This window comes from Panulirus ornatus, chromosome 48 (genome assembly GCF_036320965.1).
Source record: "Panulirus ornatus isolate Po-2019 chromosome 48, ASM3632096v1, whole genome shotgun sequence".
Lineage (NCBI taxonomy): Eukaryota > Metazoa > Arthropoda > Malacostraca > Decapoda > Palinuridae > Panulirus > Panulirus ornatus.
The window spans coordinates 28,211,820-28,231,160 of record NC_092271.1 but is presented as its reverse complement, the minus strand read 5'-3'; the positions used below and the strand labels follow the sequence as shown (position 1 = coordinate 28,231,160).

At 43.3% G+C, this 19,341-nt stretch overlaps 1 protein-coding gene across 1 annotated transcript in view; it reads right to left on the bottom strand.

Moving 5' to 3' along the window:
• Nucleotides 1-19,341, bottom strand: part of bt (projectin protein bent) — a 178,750-nt gene that overhangs the window by 95,709 nt on the left and 63,700 nt on the right. The window contains 6 exon segments of the mRNA XM_071690353.1: nt 4,101-4,253; nt 9,201-9,230; nt 10,380-10,532; nt 12,924-13,076; nt 15,279-15,422; nt 16,608-16,736. Of these exon segments, the coding sequence (XP_071546454.1) occupies nt 4,101-4,253; nt 9,201-9,230; nt 10,380-10,532; nt 12,924-13,076; nt 15,279-15,422; nt 16,608-16,736 (762 nt within the window).

Sequence of the window (19,341 nt, the reverse complement as noted above, 5' to 3'; positions counted from 1 at the left end):
GGAGGTATTCACAAGATTGGTGCATGGGATTTCAACACCCAGTGATGTATAACGAGGAGGAAAATGAACCAAAACAGTCATCCACACACGGGGAAACACTCGTACACCAAGTCATCCACACACGGGGAAACACTCGTACACCAAGTCATCCACACACGGGGAAACACTCGTACACCAAGTCATCCACACACGGGGAAACACTCGTACACCAAGTCATCCACACACGGGGAAACACTCGTACACCAAGGAATCGTCTGCTGACGAAATACAGTTTGTTGGATTTTATGTTGACATGGTCTTAATCTACCTCACAGACACACAGGTGTATACAGGGGGCCATGTTCCTCATGATCGTGGAGGGACCAGCGGGAGGGAATGCAAGGGAATCGGAACCATCGAACGAACCAGGAACTGAGACAGTAAGGAATGAACGTGCTATCTTAACGCAGTGGGTGGGAGTGGAGGGGAGAGTAACAAGGGGACTGAAGAACGTTAGTTCACTGTGACTCAAGAGGAGAGTCGCCTCTGTTACCTTAAACTCGAATACTTCTCCCGGCCGAGCTTTCCGTTGTCCCTAGGAAATAGAGGCGTGGCATTCATTGACTGGCACTTGTGTGTTTCTGTAGTGGAAGGTGTAGAGCAGAATGTGTGTGTGTGTGTGTGTGTGTGTGTGTGTGTGTGTGTGTGTGTGTGTGTGTGTGTGTGTGTGTGTAAGGAGTGTGGATAATGTACGCACAAACATATCAATATGGCGGGAGTCTTGGGTCGGGTCTGACGATGGGAACACAATAGTTTGGATGACGAGGAAGTCAAGGAAGCCACCAGACACAGACACGAGGTCCAGACAGACATGGGCAGACGGCAGCCTGTCTGTCTGTCTGTCCGACTAGCAGCTGGACAGGTCGCTGGTGTCTGAAAGGTGGTCACCCGGGGTCAGGAAGATGCTCCACCAGAGCTTCCAAACACCAGCGGTTCTCAAAGGACAGTGGCCACGGACAGGTGGCGTCCTTGGTGCACCAGAGACCATCTGTGCACCACAGGACGAATACCACATGTGCTACATAACAACAGGTCTGAGGGCGACATGTACAAGACTTGGGTGTGGGTCATATCAGTTGACCGGTGGAGTACATGAGGTTATGACAGTCAGGTTGATCCTCCCAGCGGTGGCCACTCTAGCCATATGTTCAACGTCCAGCCACTTACTGACTGTTTAAGAGTCTTATCAACGTTATTATAACACTGAAAACTCAGGTGGTTACAGCACAACGTTGAACTGAAGTGAAATCTGTTGTATATTGACGTACCAACATCACATGTGAGAGGATATCAGGCGTCTGGCCCGTCGTACGTGGCAGCCTTACGTCTACACATAATCCCCCAGGAGCAGTAAGGATGTCCCGCACGTGACTCCATGTGAAGGTTGTGTACGTGTGTGTACGGTGAAGCAACTGTGTGTTGACGGTTAGTACCTCAGAGACCCCAGCCTACAAAATTCCTGCGAGTTGCCTATGATTCCTGCCTATACTAAATCCATCCCATATAACGAGAGAGAGAGAGAGAGAGAGAGAGAGAGAGAGAGAGAGAGAGAGAGAGAGAGAGAGAGAGAGAGAGAGAGAGAGAGAGAGAATGTTGTTGGGTGCACAAGTCGATGTAAAAGAACAAAAGTACGTGGGTTCTGAGTCCTGGTTCATCCTCTCACATGGATCCAGCCCCAGCAGCACCCAGGCTGTACTGTTGATCATGACACACGGCTCTGCGCCGTGTGGAGCCGACCCGCTGGTAGGATCACTTCTGATGGTGGAGGTAATCCATGTGTTGTCAGAGGAGGTGATCATTCTGCACGTTACTCGCTGACAAAGTACACATTAGGAGATGGTCGTTGAGGCTGTCCAGAAACTGTACAAGGACTGGGGTGAGGTCCTGCTTGCGTACAATGTAAGCCTGGATCTGACTGTACAAGTGAGTACATGTGAACTCTGTCTTCATGAACGTGTGCGTGTGAACCCTTGATGGTGTGTATGTATGTGTACCTCCTACCGCATGTGTTCCTGGACGTGGGTGTTTGACCGCCCTGACCCCTGACCCAGTCCTGGCCCTCTGGTGACGTCACGAGGTGCGCCACGCCTCCCCAGAATTTACGGAATTTATTGTGTTTACTTAGAGTACCCGTTTTCTTTGAACATTCAATTCCTGTTCTTTAAGACTGCTGAAAGATCTGGTCATAATACTGAAGGTTAACAACTTCAATCCTCACCATGGAATGCATGACATTAAAATACCTTAAAAACCAACAGAGAAATCCGAAAGGTAAACGAAATGATGGCAAAGAAAATGGGCCTCTGGCTTAAATTTTGGGGTATCGACCCTGGAGCGAATTCTATTTAATCTTTCTGCACATATATTTAATCTTTATTGTGAATATTCATACCGAATTATCTGTTTAATCAGTAAAAACCTGTCCAATTAATATAACTCGTAAATTCATTATCAGTCCGGTAATAAAGAAGTATTTAATACGAGGTCAATTATTTATGAAATGGCAACAACAACAACACGATGTTGTTACCATTCCGAAATATTGTAGAAACGACCTGTTGTGGTCGGCATACAGCCAACAGAAACCGTATAGATCACAAGGTTAATAGGTGAGATGAGGTCAAACTCAGGTCAACTTAGTAATTAACCAAACAGAATCGTCGGAGGTCAGATCAGCTGCAGATGGTTAACCTCACTACTGCAGGTATTGCTGGAAGGCAACTCTAGTTATTACATAATTATTAAACATTTCAGGAAAACCTGAAAGGAAAGAAATAAATTGAATTATATCAAATTATTCTATTTAGCCGCGCGATAATATATATATATATATATATATATATATATATATATATATATATATATATATATATATATATATATGTATTTCTTTAGTTTATTTAGAAGTATTTATATTTAGGATAGGGTATATTCTTTATTTATTTAGGTGACGGCGGTCGAGAAAGCGACGGTAAGTGTAAGTAAGACGTCGAGAGAGCCGGTTCCAGCGGGCTGTAGAGGTGTTATGTGAGGCACAGTGGCTGGAGGCGGGAACCTGTGCTGCTCATCTGACCACAATACAAACACAGACCACAAGGTCACGTTGATCAGAGAGTCAGCAACCTCGTCCCGGTGACTCACGTCATGAACCAGTGTCGCTCTCCTCCCCCGCGTGTGCATGACACCATCACACACACACGCCCCGTGGGGGCAACTCATACCTCTCCTCATGACCAAGTCTAGACACCACAGAGGGCAGCCCAGGCCATGAGAACCTTAGGTCACCAAAGTGGCAACGTAAGGGAGGGACCCACTGGCTCAGGTCCACCAGAACCCTGGAGTTAAGACAACCCAGGGTTGTCTGGGTGGACCAGACCCCTGGGGTTGACAACCCTGGGTCGTGGGTGGACCAGAACCCTGGGGTCGTGAGTGAGGCAACACTGGTTCAGTGTGTGTGGTCTAGCTAGAGTAGGTCTAGTAAGTTGTATCAGCTGTCTAACAGTTGGTGTTAGCCATATATTAAGAATAAGAAGACAGTGGTCAAATAAAGCTGCAGTTATTAGATATTTTTTTTTGACAGAACAGAGGAAGAGAAGTTCATCGATAATAAAATATATTTCATAAAAAATTCGTTTCAAAAAGAAAATTTCATATAGTCATGACATATAAATCAAAACTGGAAAAACTTTCTCGCAAAAAATAAAATCTTAGGTAATGAAATTCAAGGGGATATGGCACCCGACCCACAGACACTTGGTAACAAAAGGTTTTACATAAGTGGGCAACACTGGTCACTAGACAACTGAAGTAGACTCCTTATACCAGATCATTCCTCTTGCCACACCTGCTGTGTGATGAAAAGAGATGAAACTGAATGTCATAAGGAAATGTTACTTCCCAGTGAGATGGATATGAAGATCATGAGCTGAGAGACGACTCTAAGTAAGAGAGTCATTGACAACTTAATGTATTGCGTTTATCCAGGAGTGGTGGAGACGTCTGTGTGGTCGGGGACCATGTTTGACTGGGTGGAGGGCAGCGGGGGGGTGGGGAGGACCTACCTCATCCGCGATGATGAGAGACGGCCTGCGCCCTCCTGCTCCTTCCTCAGGAGGGATGAGAGAACCTCTTCTGCTGGGAGGTCCTGATCCCGTAGCCAGGGACCCGCGCCTCTCAGGCGACTTCTCCTTGATCACCTCGATCTTAGGAGCGTCCTGCAGGAGAGAAGCATATCGTCCAAAGCCTGAGAGAGACAAGTGAGGATGAGGCACACACAGGTGGACATGCAGGGTGAGGGGGTTACGGCAAGGAGAGGCATCCCGCGTGGTAAGACAAGAGCTTCTGTGACGTTCATTTAGCCGCCATCACTGTGCTGGTGATGCTGCATGACTGTGACGGTCATGAGCTGACACAGAGGCTCTGGTTGGTGATGCTGCATGACAGTGACGGTCATGAGCTGACGCAGAGTCTCTGACATTACTAGTGTGTTCCCGCGCACTGACGCTGGTGGTGACGGAGGGACGGACGACGCGGCGTCCAGCCTTGACAAGCAGCAGGACGCATCACTGTTTGTGTCCAGGTTTCATCCAAAGAGGCGTATGAAGAGCGCTGACCGCAACAGCTCTTCATCTACAATTAAACATTAACGACGGATCAAGTGAATAAAAAGACGAAAATGATGAGGACTGTGATGAACAGAGACAATATTGGGTTAAAGATATGAAAGCCATCACGGTTGACAGGCTTCGAACACAAGGAAATCTATGGTTCCCGAGACGACCTACATCTGCGACAAGGAATTCTATTACCAGGTCATCCACGTACCAGATGAAGGTCGTGTGGTGATCCAAAGTTGCCTAAGTTAAGTCTCAAGATTACTGACACGACGTGTGTCCTCACAGGTCTTATCACCCTACGCATCGTTGCCAGTGGTTAGCACCAGCGGTGTCTGCAATATCGACGCGTTCACCGAGGAGCAAAACTGGGGTCCCTCGGAGACCTCTGGCTACCTCGGCCTCAGGTGCGGGCGGAGGTAACCCGGGGTTACCGAGGATGACCCAAAGCGAGACTCTACGCCTAGCGCTACACACCAGTGTCAGCCACACCCTGGCGCTACACACCAGTGTCAGCCACACCCTGGCGCTACACACCAGTGTCAGCCACACCCTGGCGCTACACGGCACTACGTCTGCTACTGGGTTCTAGGAACACAAACGTCATGCACATGTTGCTAAAGGATAAAATCAACGTTAGTACAAACCATAAAGTAAACTATTGTACTACAAAAATGTGTCAGTATAGAAAAATACATCATGCTAAATATTGGTTACACAAAGGTACGATAAAGAGCAACACGACGGTAAGTCGGTTGTCTTTAGGTGCCGACACGTCTGCTTTGTGTCTACAAGGAAATCGTGTTGATTAGTTTGGTAGTACAAGCCTGCCTGTGTACAGCTGAATGGTGTACAGTTTACAATATAGGCAAAATCGCAGAGGAATCAATGGTGGTGTCGGAGGGAAGGGTTGGCTGGGTGAAGTGTGGTTCAAGCGTCGCATGTTTCATTCACAGGTGGTCGTGCGCAAGCTGCGTGAGAGATGAGCGATACAGGCGATACAGCCACTGTGGTTTACAGACTTCATGGCAGTTTAAGATGGGTTCAAGGACGTTTAAAAGATTATTAAGCAGTTTATGCAGTTTACAAAACGATCGCTGGATTTTCAGTACACTGGTCACTTACAAGAACTTTCCTGTATGATAACTTACCAACCATCAGACGCCAATCTTCCTACAGGCAACAGGATCAGCCTCAAGCCTCTCACAAACTCTCCTTCCACGAAACATGTTCTCAAAATTGAATAAAGTTCTGCTCCTTTACATGGTGAGGTTTCTGACTCCACTTATAAGGTAAACACATGGAGGTACAGAGTCACTGCATATATTCTTGTTAAACCGGTTTAGCGGCTTCTACATGCTTCACCCTCTCTCTCTACAGATTGTGCCACATCGTTAATTCTGGCAGATACTGTATGAAGGAGGAAGGGAGGATACAGTTTTCTGAACAAACCCGTGAAACTACCGAGGCTTGAAGCTGAATCTCAAGAAAGGAAACTTATGTCTTAACGTTCCTTACCTTCTTTCTCTGTGCCACAGACCACACAACTCGTATGGCACTGTAGAGATGAGCTGAAAGACCGAACCATAAATTGTGCGCGTGAGTAACTGGACCTCTGCACGAACCAGAGATGAACCAAAGGTTCACACAGTGGAGAGAGAAGTCTTGGGACCCGGTCCGAACCGCCGAGTGACACCAGATGACAGGTTCATTAACATGGTTTAATGAAGACATGCATGAAAGGTGGATGGTTCAGTCAGCAGTATGGTAGCAGTCCCGGCCCAGAACATCTTCCTACACCAAGCCAGCTCACATACCTTACAGTCGATGCTCCGCCGTCGCTGCATGAACATACGAATGCCTCGGTCCTCCTCTTCCGGCGTCTCCACGATTTCCGGGAGCTCATACTTGCTCCTGCGCTTTATGGGTGGGAGGGAGGGAACGTCCTCCTCGGGTGGGCCTAGGAGGTCGGGAGGCTGAGTCGTGGGGAGGGTGTTGAGTGGGGTTCGGCTCACCAGGGGAAGGCTAAGTCTGGGTTGGCGGGCTCCAGCGGGGCAAGACCACCCATTCTCCGTTCTCTGGTCGTCGTCGGGAGCTGCTCCCGTTGGCTGTTCGTCGCCAAAACTGTGAAGGGTAGTGTCTATCGGGCTCTCACGACCATGATCGATCACATCGCCAACTGTATGTCGCCTAGACATAACACTACTGTTCTCAAAGTTTATTTCACTTATCGCTTGACCCTTATCCACTTGCGGTTCACTTAACGTACCCGCACCGCTTCGTCGCTTCGGTATTGGCTTTACCTAAAACAAACACAGATTTCTGTTGATCATATTTGAGAACTAAGATTTTCACGACACCGAACATCGAGGCTCAGCCGACGGCAAAATGCACGCGAAAGCATGACAAAGGAAGCAGTGCAAGATTCATTTAGAATCCTCGTAACAATGATGTATTGGATAAGATGAAGCCATACGCGGGAAAGAGAACTCTAGGCTCTGACAATTATAAGGAAACCTACAACAGTCAACATCGCAGCCTCAATTATATCAACTGAGTTCAACATCAAATGTTCGAACTGTCCCAGCTGAAACATCCGATGTCTCTCTAGAAGTAGTTAGCAGCATAGCACCTGGACCGCATTAGCTAAAACATCAATGCGTGTACTGTTAGTGAGAACACTGAACATAAGCTTCGAATTATGTAAAACATCAAATGTATGGTTTATCCTTCCTGAAACTCATCAAGAGTATTCGCAAACGTCGCTAAAACATCCAATACATTCGTCACTGTAGTTAAAGCACTGTATGTTAATGGCTACGTGCATTCAATTCGTTTTATCACATCGAAAGCTTGAAATGCAAGACTAATAAAAGTCAAGACGACGATGATATACACCGAACTACCGACTAACATCGTTCCAAAGTGAAATTGCTGGCATACACCAATCATGTTACAGAATGAAAGTATTTAACAAAAGTCTAACAGACAACAAATGGTACGTCTGCTCGTCTGCCGGAGTAACAACAACAACAACAACAACAACGCTCAGGCTGATTCCGTTCCACATCTTATGACTTGCATCCAGACGCGTCAGTTAGCAACACCGAGGGAGGGTAAGTGTGCTCCTCCAGCCACAACACATTCGGGAGGACGTGACTCACTTCAGCTGGTACCGAAGTGAGTCCTGGTGGCTGAGCTACAGTGGCCATCCGCAGCACAGCCCCAGCGTCTCCCTGTGGTGCACTTAACGTGCTGTGGATGACTGGGGGCGCCACACTACGACGGCCAAAGCCAGAAGGTCGTCCAGCCCTACCGTCAGAGGAGGAGGTGGGGGAGTCGACAGAGTGCTTGTCTCTGGCCAGTCGCCTGCTTCTCCAAACACTAATAATCTAAATCCATGTTAAGGATCACTCACCCACAGCGGGATGTTACACTCAAACAATATACACTTAAAATTCATTCAGCTTCTTTCCTGATCAAACTGTGAAACTTACGACAGCATCGTAATGTGGTGTACGAAAGGTCGCAAGATATACACGAGCGTGGAGAAGCAGGAACATGACGGTGGAGAATGATGAAGTAGGCGAGCACTGCCAGGCACACCACCTACCTGCCCACGAGCTACTACACTTACTACTCCTTTCAACATTAACTACTTCACAGAGACGCCAGAGGGCGGGCATGCAGCCTCCAGAAGCAGAAGTCACGCTGCCGGGAAGCTGATACACTAACTCCAAAGCGACGTTAATGAACAACATCAAACTCAATTTCAAGACTGATTCTGTATAATATACGTTAAACAATGCTCTTCCACAAGGCATATTTTCTCCTTATTCTTGTGACACTTGTCCCTGGCATTAGGAAATGACCAGTCAGTGTCGACAAGTAGTTTGAGACACCACAACTCATGGAAGGGAAGCAAGTGAAGCTTCAAAGTCTCATCAGCTTCTCTCAGCTTAACTTTACTTCTCTTCAAGCTTATGCTCCTCAATATAGCTTACATGAAAAACATCAAACTTACCTGAACAAGATATCCATAAGATAAATCATAAAACTTCACATTTATATCTTTTTAGAGAAAAATACAGAGTCTGTGTCTTAATACAAAACATCGTATTTCGGACAGATAAGGGAACAGTGGGACCAAGTGTCATAAACAGGAGTGACAAATGGAACTGATGACAGTAACTGCCAGGCAGGACTGCTATGGCAGGTTTGTATCAAGTTCGAAATACGATATTTACTTCTTGCTTTCATGCTTGGCAATTACAGTGTAATTTAATGATGATAACCTTGTTTAGAAACTGATCAAGTACGCAAATATACAGGTCATGGGTAATGCAGCAATTGTACACAAAGCCAGGTACGTTGGAAAGCATTAAGAACAACAATAAGGAATGTGAGGCATCAGTTCTGTTCCTGATGCAGCAACAACTTGGAGTAGAGAGTGGAGTAATACAGAGCCAGGCTACGTAGTAAATACAGGAGCATCAACCAAGCGTGGGTGGGGGAGGGATCACAACACTACTCCGAACACCCACTTACCGCGCCTTTAGGTTCTACGATTTTCGGTTTCTAGAGGCCAGCCCGGACGGTGGGGGTATGGTGACATTCAGAGCCAAAGAAAGAAGAAATCCAGGAGGAGGAAGACAGAAAGTAACAGTATGTGCGAGAAAGAGAGAGGAAAGAGAAATACTGGATTAGATAATGTCATGATACATTTCAATGTTTTATAATACTAGTATATTCGTTCATCTCCTAACATACCATACATTACGCTCATATATAAATATATATATATATATTCCTGTTATGGAAAAAAAAACAATAATCACAGGATTATCAGGATAATCTAAAGTTCCTGAAACAAAAGTACGGACGTCCACAGTGCACATATGTAATTGTTATATATGGTATATGGTGAATATCATATTACCTTCATCATGTTGTTAGGAAGCTGTAAATCCTAAAAAGCTGCTAGAATGTTGGCAATGTAAGTGTTCGTCTACAAACGATTTAGTCCCATATATATATATATATATATATATATATATATATATATATATATATATATATATATATATATATATATATGTAAACCGTCCCACTTTCAGAACATTTGTTCACAAATCGATGAAAACGAAATTAAAAGTTTCCAGTAACAACATTACGTTTCATTAGATACGTCATGATAAATATGGAATATGTGAAACAAACTGTTCTGGATATGGGATCTGCAACTGTTTACAATCTCTCTTGACTGCTCGCTCATGAGAGAACCACATATACCTGTAGTGGTCTCCTGTGTTAGACGGGAAAACCGCACCACATATATATTAATAAATTTCACTCATCGGACATAATTCTGTTATTACCAATGCTTACAAGGACATAATGAACCCATGTGTTGGCCTATCAGGAAAGCGTTAGCATCATCGTCCAATGGTGGCTGTGACGCTCTCAACGTAAACAAACCGATGATAACACAACCTGGGATTAGCTTGTTTATCGTGTTATAGTCAGTTGGGGCGGAGCTTCAGATGTATGATCCTGGTCTAATGTCACATCTAGTTCCTACTATAATCCTGTACATAAGTCTGTTTGTAGTTTTCCTCCTGATCGTTAAATCAGAGAAAAACTACAAGTGCACTAGATGGCGGGGCTGGATCATAAGCCTGAAGATCACCGAGTTAGCTTTATGAAATCATTTACCAAAATACCTACGTTTAATTTTGGATTTTTAGAATCTTTTGGATTTCCAGGTTCTGGATTGGCTTTGGGATTCATTGGATTTTTAGGGTGAGGGTTACCGGGATTGCCCTCGGGATTGGGATTCTTGGCTTCCAATGAATCTTTTGGATTACTGTCCTTCCTCGGCTGTTGAGGAAAACATGATAATGGTTTATCATCGGCTTTAAGATCTTAATCTACGACTCAAACAACTGACCTTGAACTGAAAGATATTAAACTAATCCAAGTTCTAAATCAGCAACAGCTAAAGAGGTTACTACTATCCTGCGACTGCTGAATAACATAGAAATACATCAGCTGGATTACAGAAGCAGTGTATATATTACATATAGCATTAATGAGCTTCCTAGTTGTTCAACTAATACTACTAATAGATGGTTTGATTTATTGTAGAAGACTGAAAACAAACCCTTCTGTTATTTCCATGTCAGAGATCACAACACACAACGTATAAAATTGTATTGTAATATTTCATGAACCTTGCGCCATCTTTTGGGCAAAAGTATGTCATCTTGTGATCCTCTACGATTTCTGGAAGTGTATCTATCACCGTGGGAGGATGATGACTGATCGACGGGTTAGCTGGTTGTTTGGGCTTTAGGTCTATCGATCGTCAAGGGTCAATATTTCAATAAACACCAAGTTATAACAAACGATCGAAATTCTTTTTCGAATCATTAGGGGTGTTCAAGGTAATTACAGGACCAAACATGTTATCACTAGACTTATAGTCCTGAGAGAAGTAAAGCAAAGATTGGGGTATTTTGTTGTGTGGGGAGGATGAAAAAGTAGCGAGCCCGGGAAATAGCGTCTTCCTATTTGCTCTGAGTCGTTTCATGCATTCTATATATCTTTGACTGTGAGCTGCTGATGGCTGTAAAGGTAGAATGATGCACGAGTTCACATTAACTGTGATCAGAGAAGCCTTTAAGAACTAATTAACTAAGAAACTCTCAACCAGGAACATGGACAATGTAACAACACTGGAAACCAACAACAATGTAGAAGCCGAGATGAAGAAGTAAATTTGACACGGCTCTTTTGTAACTCTAGCTCGAACACCCATGTTGGAAGTGTCGCCCAACTATACTTTCAGATCTAATGTCTTTTTCTTATATAAAAAACGAGAGGGTACTTTGTCAGATAAACAGTCAGTACGTCATATTTATCAACAGTCAGGACAAAGTTGATGACAAAGAACATGAAGATGAGCACAATTATGAAGATCAACCTGACCCAGGACCTCGGTTCATATAGGAAAACATCTGTGATCTACACATATTGATGTACTGATGAAAAATGTAGGCCTTGAAACAGAGACTATGTTGGTTTCTCCACTGCCTCACTATCTACGAAATTAACAATGGGCCAAAGAGAGGGCGCTCCTGATCAGTTTATGCTCCAGCAGCACTCAATGGAGGAAACTGACCAGAGACGACCGAAGAAGACACACCAAAATAGGAAAATCAACTCAACAAAAGGACACTAAAGAACATGGAAGCCCTCTTGATACAAGAATTTTCACCTGCCTTAATAAGCAGAGCTCACAACCAAAGAGCAATAGAAAACACAGAACATACCCCAAAACCAACAGATAGACGCCATTTCCCGGGCTTGCTACCTTTTCGTCCTCCCTACACAACATTCCTCCCGACCTATACGTCAAATGACCCAAATTTCTTTCACTAATCATTCAACTACTGTGGTTAAGACATCTCCAGATACACCAGAGGATCAACTGAGACCTTATTGCCTAAAGACAAGACAAGGTTCCTAAAATGTTATAATATAATTATATTTGGTCACCGGTACGAACTTCTAACATATAATCAACTTAGGAGTTTATTTCTCTCTCACAAAAAACTAAAACGAAAAACAAAAAAAACGTACGGAACAAACAAGTGGGACACGTATTAATGTTTAATGGTTTGGTACTTAAAAGTATACCATACAACAGAAATGACTGACGTTTGAGGGGAAAAAATGCAATATTCGAGCTATACGAAGGAAAAAAATAAACAAAATGCGAACATTAGAAGTGTTACTATTCATCAACTCTTCGTCCTGTTCTATGACATTCAGTAAGATCTTGGTGGTCTACTGTGTTAGCCGAAAAAAACTGTAACCAGTATTAATGAATTTCATCGACCATGATTTTTGTTCATCAATAATGCTTACAAGGACATAATGAACCCATGTGTTGGCCTATCAGGAAAGCGTTAGCATCATCGTCCAATGGTGGCTGTGACGCTCTCAACGTAAACAAACCGATGATAACACAACCTGGGATTAGCTTGTTTATCGTGTTATAGTCAGTTGGGGCGGAGCTTCAGATGTATGATCCTGTTCTAATGTCACATCTAGTTCCTACTATAATCCTGTACATAAGTCTGTTTGTAGTTTTCCTCCTGATCGTTAAATCAGAGAAAAATTACAAGTGCACTAGACGGCGGGGCTGGATCATAAGCCTGAAGATCACCGAGTTAGCTTTATGAAATCATTTACCAAAATACCTACGTTTAATTTTGGATTTTTAGAATCTTTTGGATTTCCAGGTTCTGGATTGGCTTTGGGATTCATTGGATTTTTAGGGTGAGGGTTACCGGGATTGCCCTCGGGATTGGGATTCTTGGCTTCCAATGAATCTTTTGGATTACTGTCCTTCCTCGGCTGTTGAGGAAAACATGATAATGGTTTATCATCGGCTTTAAGATCTTAATCTATAACTCAAACAGTTGATCTTAAACTGCACACAATTAAACTGCTCTAAGTAACGAAGTAGCAACAGCTAAAGAGGTTACACGACTATTTTGCAACTGCTGAAAAACATACTATATATCAGCTTGGCTAAGTTGTAAACATATATATATATATATATATATATATATATATATATATATATATATATATATATATATATATATATATATATATATATATATAACGAGAAAATAATGATTGACGTTAGCAAAAAAGAAAAAACAAAAAACAAAGTGTAGTCGGGTTATGTAACCAACCATAAGGACGACCGTAATGTTCAGTCTTTCAAACACAGTCATGCCGGGTGTGGCAGGTGTTAGCTCCTCACGTCGTCCTCCCGTTATATTATGAAAGAATTATACTTATACAGCAGTCTGTTATCTTCGAAAAATCGCCCACACACACACACACACACACACACACACATATATATATATATATATATATATATATATATATATATATATATCATCCCTGGGATAGGGGAAATCTAATACGACCGACGTATTCTCTTCATGACGTAGAAAGCGACTTAGAGGAGCGGGAGACGGTAGGTAAAATTCCCCCTTCCAAAAAAAGAACACAGCAAGGAGCCAAAATATATATATATATATATATATATATATATATATATATATATATATATATATATATATATATATATATATATATAGACATACAGGTACATCATCAGAAATCCGGAAGGTTTTATAAATATAAAAGTTTTGATACCATCCATTATTATGATCATTCTTGTTTTATCTGTGACACTGTTGATGTATGTATTATGACGCAACGGCGTTAGAGAAGGTTACCATAGCAATGTGATGATAGTTACTATAACACACACTCAGTGCGCAGGGTCTAAACATTTCGACCATTCGATGATGTACCTGTATATTATCTATAATGTTATATATTCTCGGGTTAGCGTTCGGAACATACGAAGAAAGACTGCAATCTGTCGCATTCATTCTCTAGTTGTCATGTGTAATGCACCGAAATCACAGCTCTCTATCCACAACAAGGCCCCACAGACCTTTCCATAGTTTAACCTGGCCACTTCACATGACCTGGTTCAGTCTACTGACAACATGTCGACCCCTGTCACTCTACCTCTTGCCCGCATTTCACCCTCCTGCAAGTCCCGATCTCTCAATATCTTTTACACTCGAGCCTTTTACCTCCAATTTGGTCTACCCCCTTCTCCTTGCCCCCTCCACTTTTGATGCATATATCCTCTTTCTCAACCTTTCCTAACTCATTCTTTCCAAACCATTTCAGTACACCCTCTTTAGCTCTCTCAAACACACTCTTTTTATTACCATACGTCCTCATACATTTCATACCAACACATCCACCCTCTTCCACACATCACCTATAATACTCCATGCCTCCCATCCATATATCATCGAGACCACTATACCTTCAAACATAACCATTTTTTGCCCCTCCAGATAACGATCTCTCTTTCCAAATATATATATATATATATATATATATATATATATATATATATATATATATATATATATATATATATATATATATATATATATCAGAGCGAATATTAATCATTAAGAAAATGAACATGGTTTTAGTTCTGTATAAAAGAATAATTACAATTCCAAGGTTAATATCTATGAGTTTCTCTTGTGCCCTATCATGTGAGAATCACAGAGGTGTGGTGGTCTACTGTGTTAGCCGAGAAAATCGCACCAAATATTAATGAATTTCACTCTTCGGACATGATTTTGTTATTACCAATACTAGCACATGATTAACCCATGTGTTGGCCTATCAGGAAAGCGTTAGCATCATCGTCCAATGGTGGCTGTGACGCTCTCAACGTAAACAAACCGATGATAACACAACCTGGGATTAGCTTGTTTATCGTGTTATGTACAGTTGGTGCGGCGCTTCAGAAATATGATCCTTTTCTAGTATTTCACATGTAACTGTATTGCACTCGTGATATGCCGGGTTTCCCATAGTTTTCCTCAGTTGTATCCGGAAGAAAACTATGAGAACTTTAGGAGGCCACGGTGGATCATAAGGCTGAGGGTCACCGGGTTAGAACCATGAAGGAGGTGTAGCTACAGAGGTACCTACGTTTACGTCCCGTTTTGGATTTTTAGAATCTTTTGGATTTTCAGGTTCTGGATTAGCTTTGGGATTCTTCGGATTTTTAGGGTGAGGGTTACCGGGATTGCCCTCGGGATTGGGATTCTTGGCTTCCAATGAATCTTTCCTCGTCTGTTGAGGAAAACAAGATGACGGTGGTTTATCATCTATTGTACGATCTTAAATATGCTATGACTGAAATAGCTGAGTTTACACTGAAAGATATTAAATCATTCCAAGAGAACTGCTCTATGTCTTGAAGCAGCATGAGCTAAGGTGGTTACTACTATCTTGCGACTGCTGAATGATATATAGTCAAGAGAGTTAAAAACTGGGGGTTAACCGTTAATGGTTAGATTAACGTCACACAGGTACTGGTTAGATACGATACAACCCAAAAGTCGGACGCCATCAATGATACATATTTGGAAAGAAGACAGAAGAAACGTCATTGTAATGGCATCTTTGTCAGAGCTAAGGCTGTAGTGTAAACACTGAGACATATGACAAGTTATCATAATAGCTTTCGAAAGTCATCCTGGGGACTGTATTAGACGCCCGTACCTACCGCTGACGAGGGCAATCAACTACAGCCTCAAACATAAACAAGATGCTTGATGTTACCTACATCAACTCTCACCATCGTTCAACCGAGACTCTCACCCCTGGCTGGGCGGGGTTACCATAATCAGCAAGCGACTGAACCAAGTGTTTCACGATTGTCATGAAACTGTAAAATGAAGATGTACTCTTTATAATGATCACCTGAAGCATCAGGTGAACGAAGGGGTGAGTGCCGGTATGTGTACACTTATAATACCTAATGTCTTAGACGTACACTCATGGACAACAATGACAGGTGTTACGCTAGATAGCAAGGATGCTTAAAGAGGTGTTAGAAGTAGCGTCACCTGGGAGTGTGTGTTGGGTAAATGACTTCACATAGGAAGGTCTTGCAGCTCGCGTGGGTACCAGGGAGGTGGGGAAACATGTATGAGGGAGGAGGGTAGAGAGGTAGCCACTACGAAAAATCTACGCGCGGGTAACGTTCTTTGGTGCACCTATGAACATCGTACTGCTAACCCCTGCATGTATTCCTGGTCATTTATAGTCACCTGCTTGACGCCACACACTTGCGCGAAGTCATTATATACAAAAAAAAGTACAAAAATGGAAAATAAGATTAATCCAATGACAAAAACCTCGAAGCAACGTACAAAAAAAAATAAATAAATATCATATTGCATGATCTACTGAAGCTGTGACTCGTAAGGTTTGCTACCGATAACAGCACAGGTGACACCAGCCTCGCCTTACCCGTAGATTCATCATGTCTAATCCTCCTGCCCAACTCTCCTCCTCCTCCTCCTCCTCCTCAGAGTACTCGGAGGACATCCCTTGCTCGTCAGCAGGGTGGGATGTGGAGGGGTAGGTGCAGGTAAGGTGCTGTAGAGGTGGAGACATTCAAGTCAGTTGGTTGCTCCACACAATACTTCAGGTATAACTTTACTCCGTTATCTTGGTATTACACCGAGCACCAACCCTCGCCCACAACTCCCTCCATACGACGTCCCACGTCTCCCAAATCCACTGATTTCAATGATCGAGGTGACAAACTGAAGGGTTTTAGCTTCACCACACTTCGTACTAGTGGTCAACTTCTGTATTTACAAACATGAAACATAAACAAGGAATTCCCTGGAACGTAATCAATAAGGAATTCCCTAGAATGTAATCAATAAGGAATCCCCTTGAATGTAATCAGGAAGGAATTCCCTGGAATGTAATCAGGAAGGAATTCCCTTGAATGTAATCAGTAATACAAATGAAACTTTCCCATTAAAGATGATGAGACGTGCCGGAGGTGTAGGGAGTGACGCCGGTGCCCGGGATGGTCATTAGCTTTGGGAACCATTAAGATGTGTTGTTTACCAATGGCCACGTGCAATTTAAGGGTTGTTTAAAGAGAGAATTAAGGTATTGTCATGTGTCAGACATTACTGCTGGAAGAGGATCTCATTACAAACATGATCACAATTAAAGACAATGCAAGACTGACTATATCGTTGTATGTCAAAAGTACTTCATATTTACAACGAATTCAAAAAGGAAAAAGGAATAACATGATCAACAAGTCACCACAACTTGACACAACACTAACACGATAGTAACACACGGAAGAAGACACGTCTACCACTTGGGTTACACAGGTTTAGGGAAAGTTTAAGGAGAAATTTATATACGTCTTATTTCCCACGACAGCTGTAGCGAGGTGTACCTTCTGGGTGTCTTTACTCTGTGGCGGCGACTCATCTGTTGGCCCGGCAGTGGCTGGCTGGGCTGGTGGCTCAGACATGACTGCCTGTGTGCCAGTGTGAGTGTGTGGTCGCTCACTACAGGAGGCGGCGAGTCCGCCCGGGGGTGTGGGTGATGGGGTGTCTGTTCTGGTGCTGTTGACAAGATTGGTGTGGTGGTGGTGGTGTGGTGGTGGTGGTGGTGGGGAGTGAGACTTATTAACATGAAAAGAAGGGGAGAGAGGGGGAGGGGGCTGTTACTGTTCATGATAATGGGGAACTCGAGATACTTTTAGACAGTAAATGCGGTCACGGACGGTTACAATGATAAAAAAAAGAAAAAGAAAAAGAAAATGGGAGTAGTTTTCAGTGGTAACAAAAGATTCACTGAAGATGGGAAGATTCCGATTTCGCCGACGGCCCTGGCGACCACCGAACACAAACATCAAGGTTCACGTGTTGACTTACGAGGGAATGTGGTACACGAACATTCCTTGTAAATACCCAAGGAAATAACTGTACTGAAAGGACTGTTGTGTACGGGGATCTGAACCGGACTACGGGAGCTTTCCAACCATCAACCTGACGCGTATTTCGTTATAAAATGTAGTAAACCTGACCTGTCTCAGGACATCAGTCAATCACACAGCCCATGGAAGCAGGGCCGTTACGTAACACTCACTGAACCAATCAGCGCACGGCTTACACAACGTGTTGTATCGCTCACCCTGAAGATGTTAACAAAAGTGAACAAGTGGAATGGTCGTGTGGTGCTGTTGTGGTGTGGGTAGGAACAGCTTGGTGGGACACCGTATGTGACTCATCTTAGTTCATGATAGTATTATCCCAGTCATGTTTACCATGTTAAAACTAATGTGGCAGTTTCATCTCTAAAACTAGTCATTCTGGAACTATCCTAGAATATTAATCTACCATTAGCACTATATTCTGATAAAACTGCCACCACGAATATCGCTTCAGAATTTCCAAGTAAAGATATTCAGAAATAAAGAAGAAATAGTTTGATATCAACTCTGATCTTCGGTCTCGCGGTCAACAAATGCACAACGTTTCTGAAGGATAATCTCGATCCTTATCAGAAGTCCTTCTGAAGCGATAGCGGGTCAGTAGTGTTACAAACTCCCTCCTACACAAGGGTTGGGGTGATATAGCATGGACTGATAATGCTTATATAAGGAGGAGTCGCGAGGGTTCCAAGCACCACTGCCGCCTGTACGGGAGACGCCAGCGGATGCTTGGTCCTCCACACTCTCCTACATACTGCAGACTGGTAGGTAGGTGGGCATCATACCCAGTCATAAGCCAAGCGGGCCGCGAGCTTCGTGGTCTCAGTTGCCGGTTATATACATGTCCAGCGATCCAGAGGAACACCGCAGGATAACGTGGCCATCTGAACTAAGATGTCAAATTTCAGCGAGATGAGTCGATCAAATGATGATATTACCAAGGACAATGCAAGAACTTAGTGTAATCATGTTACAGACTGAGTTTATGAGCATAACATTCTCCGGAGGTCAGACGAGGCGACGGAAAATTAGAAATATGTGAAGATTTTACAGTAAGTGTGACAACGAACGGCACGCAGCGCTGTGACAGTCTGTGTTCTATAAATTCTGCGTTACAGTGAGAAGCGATCCTTCATAATCTGTACATATGATGAACACATCGTCAGCGACATACTCTGCGTCTCTCCTGGTCTACGCTTAGCAGCAATGGTTTTCAGTCGGTCGCAAGAG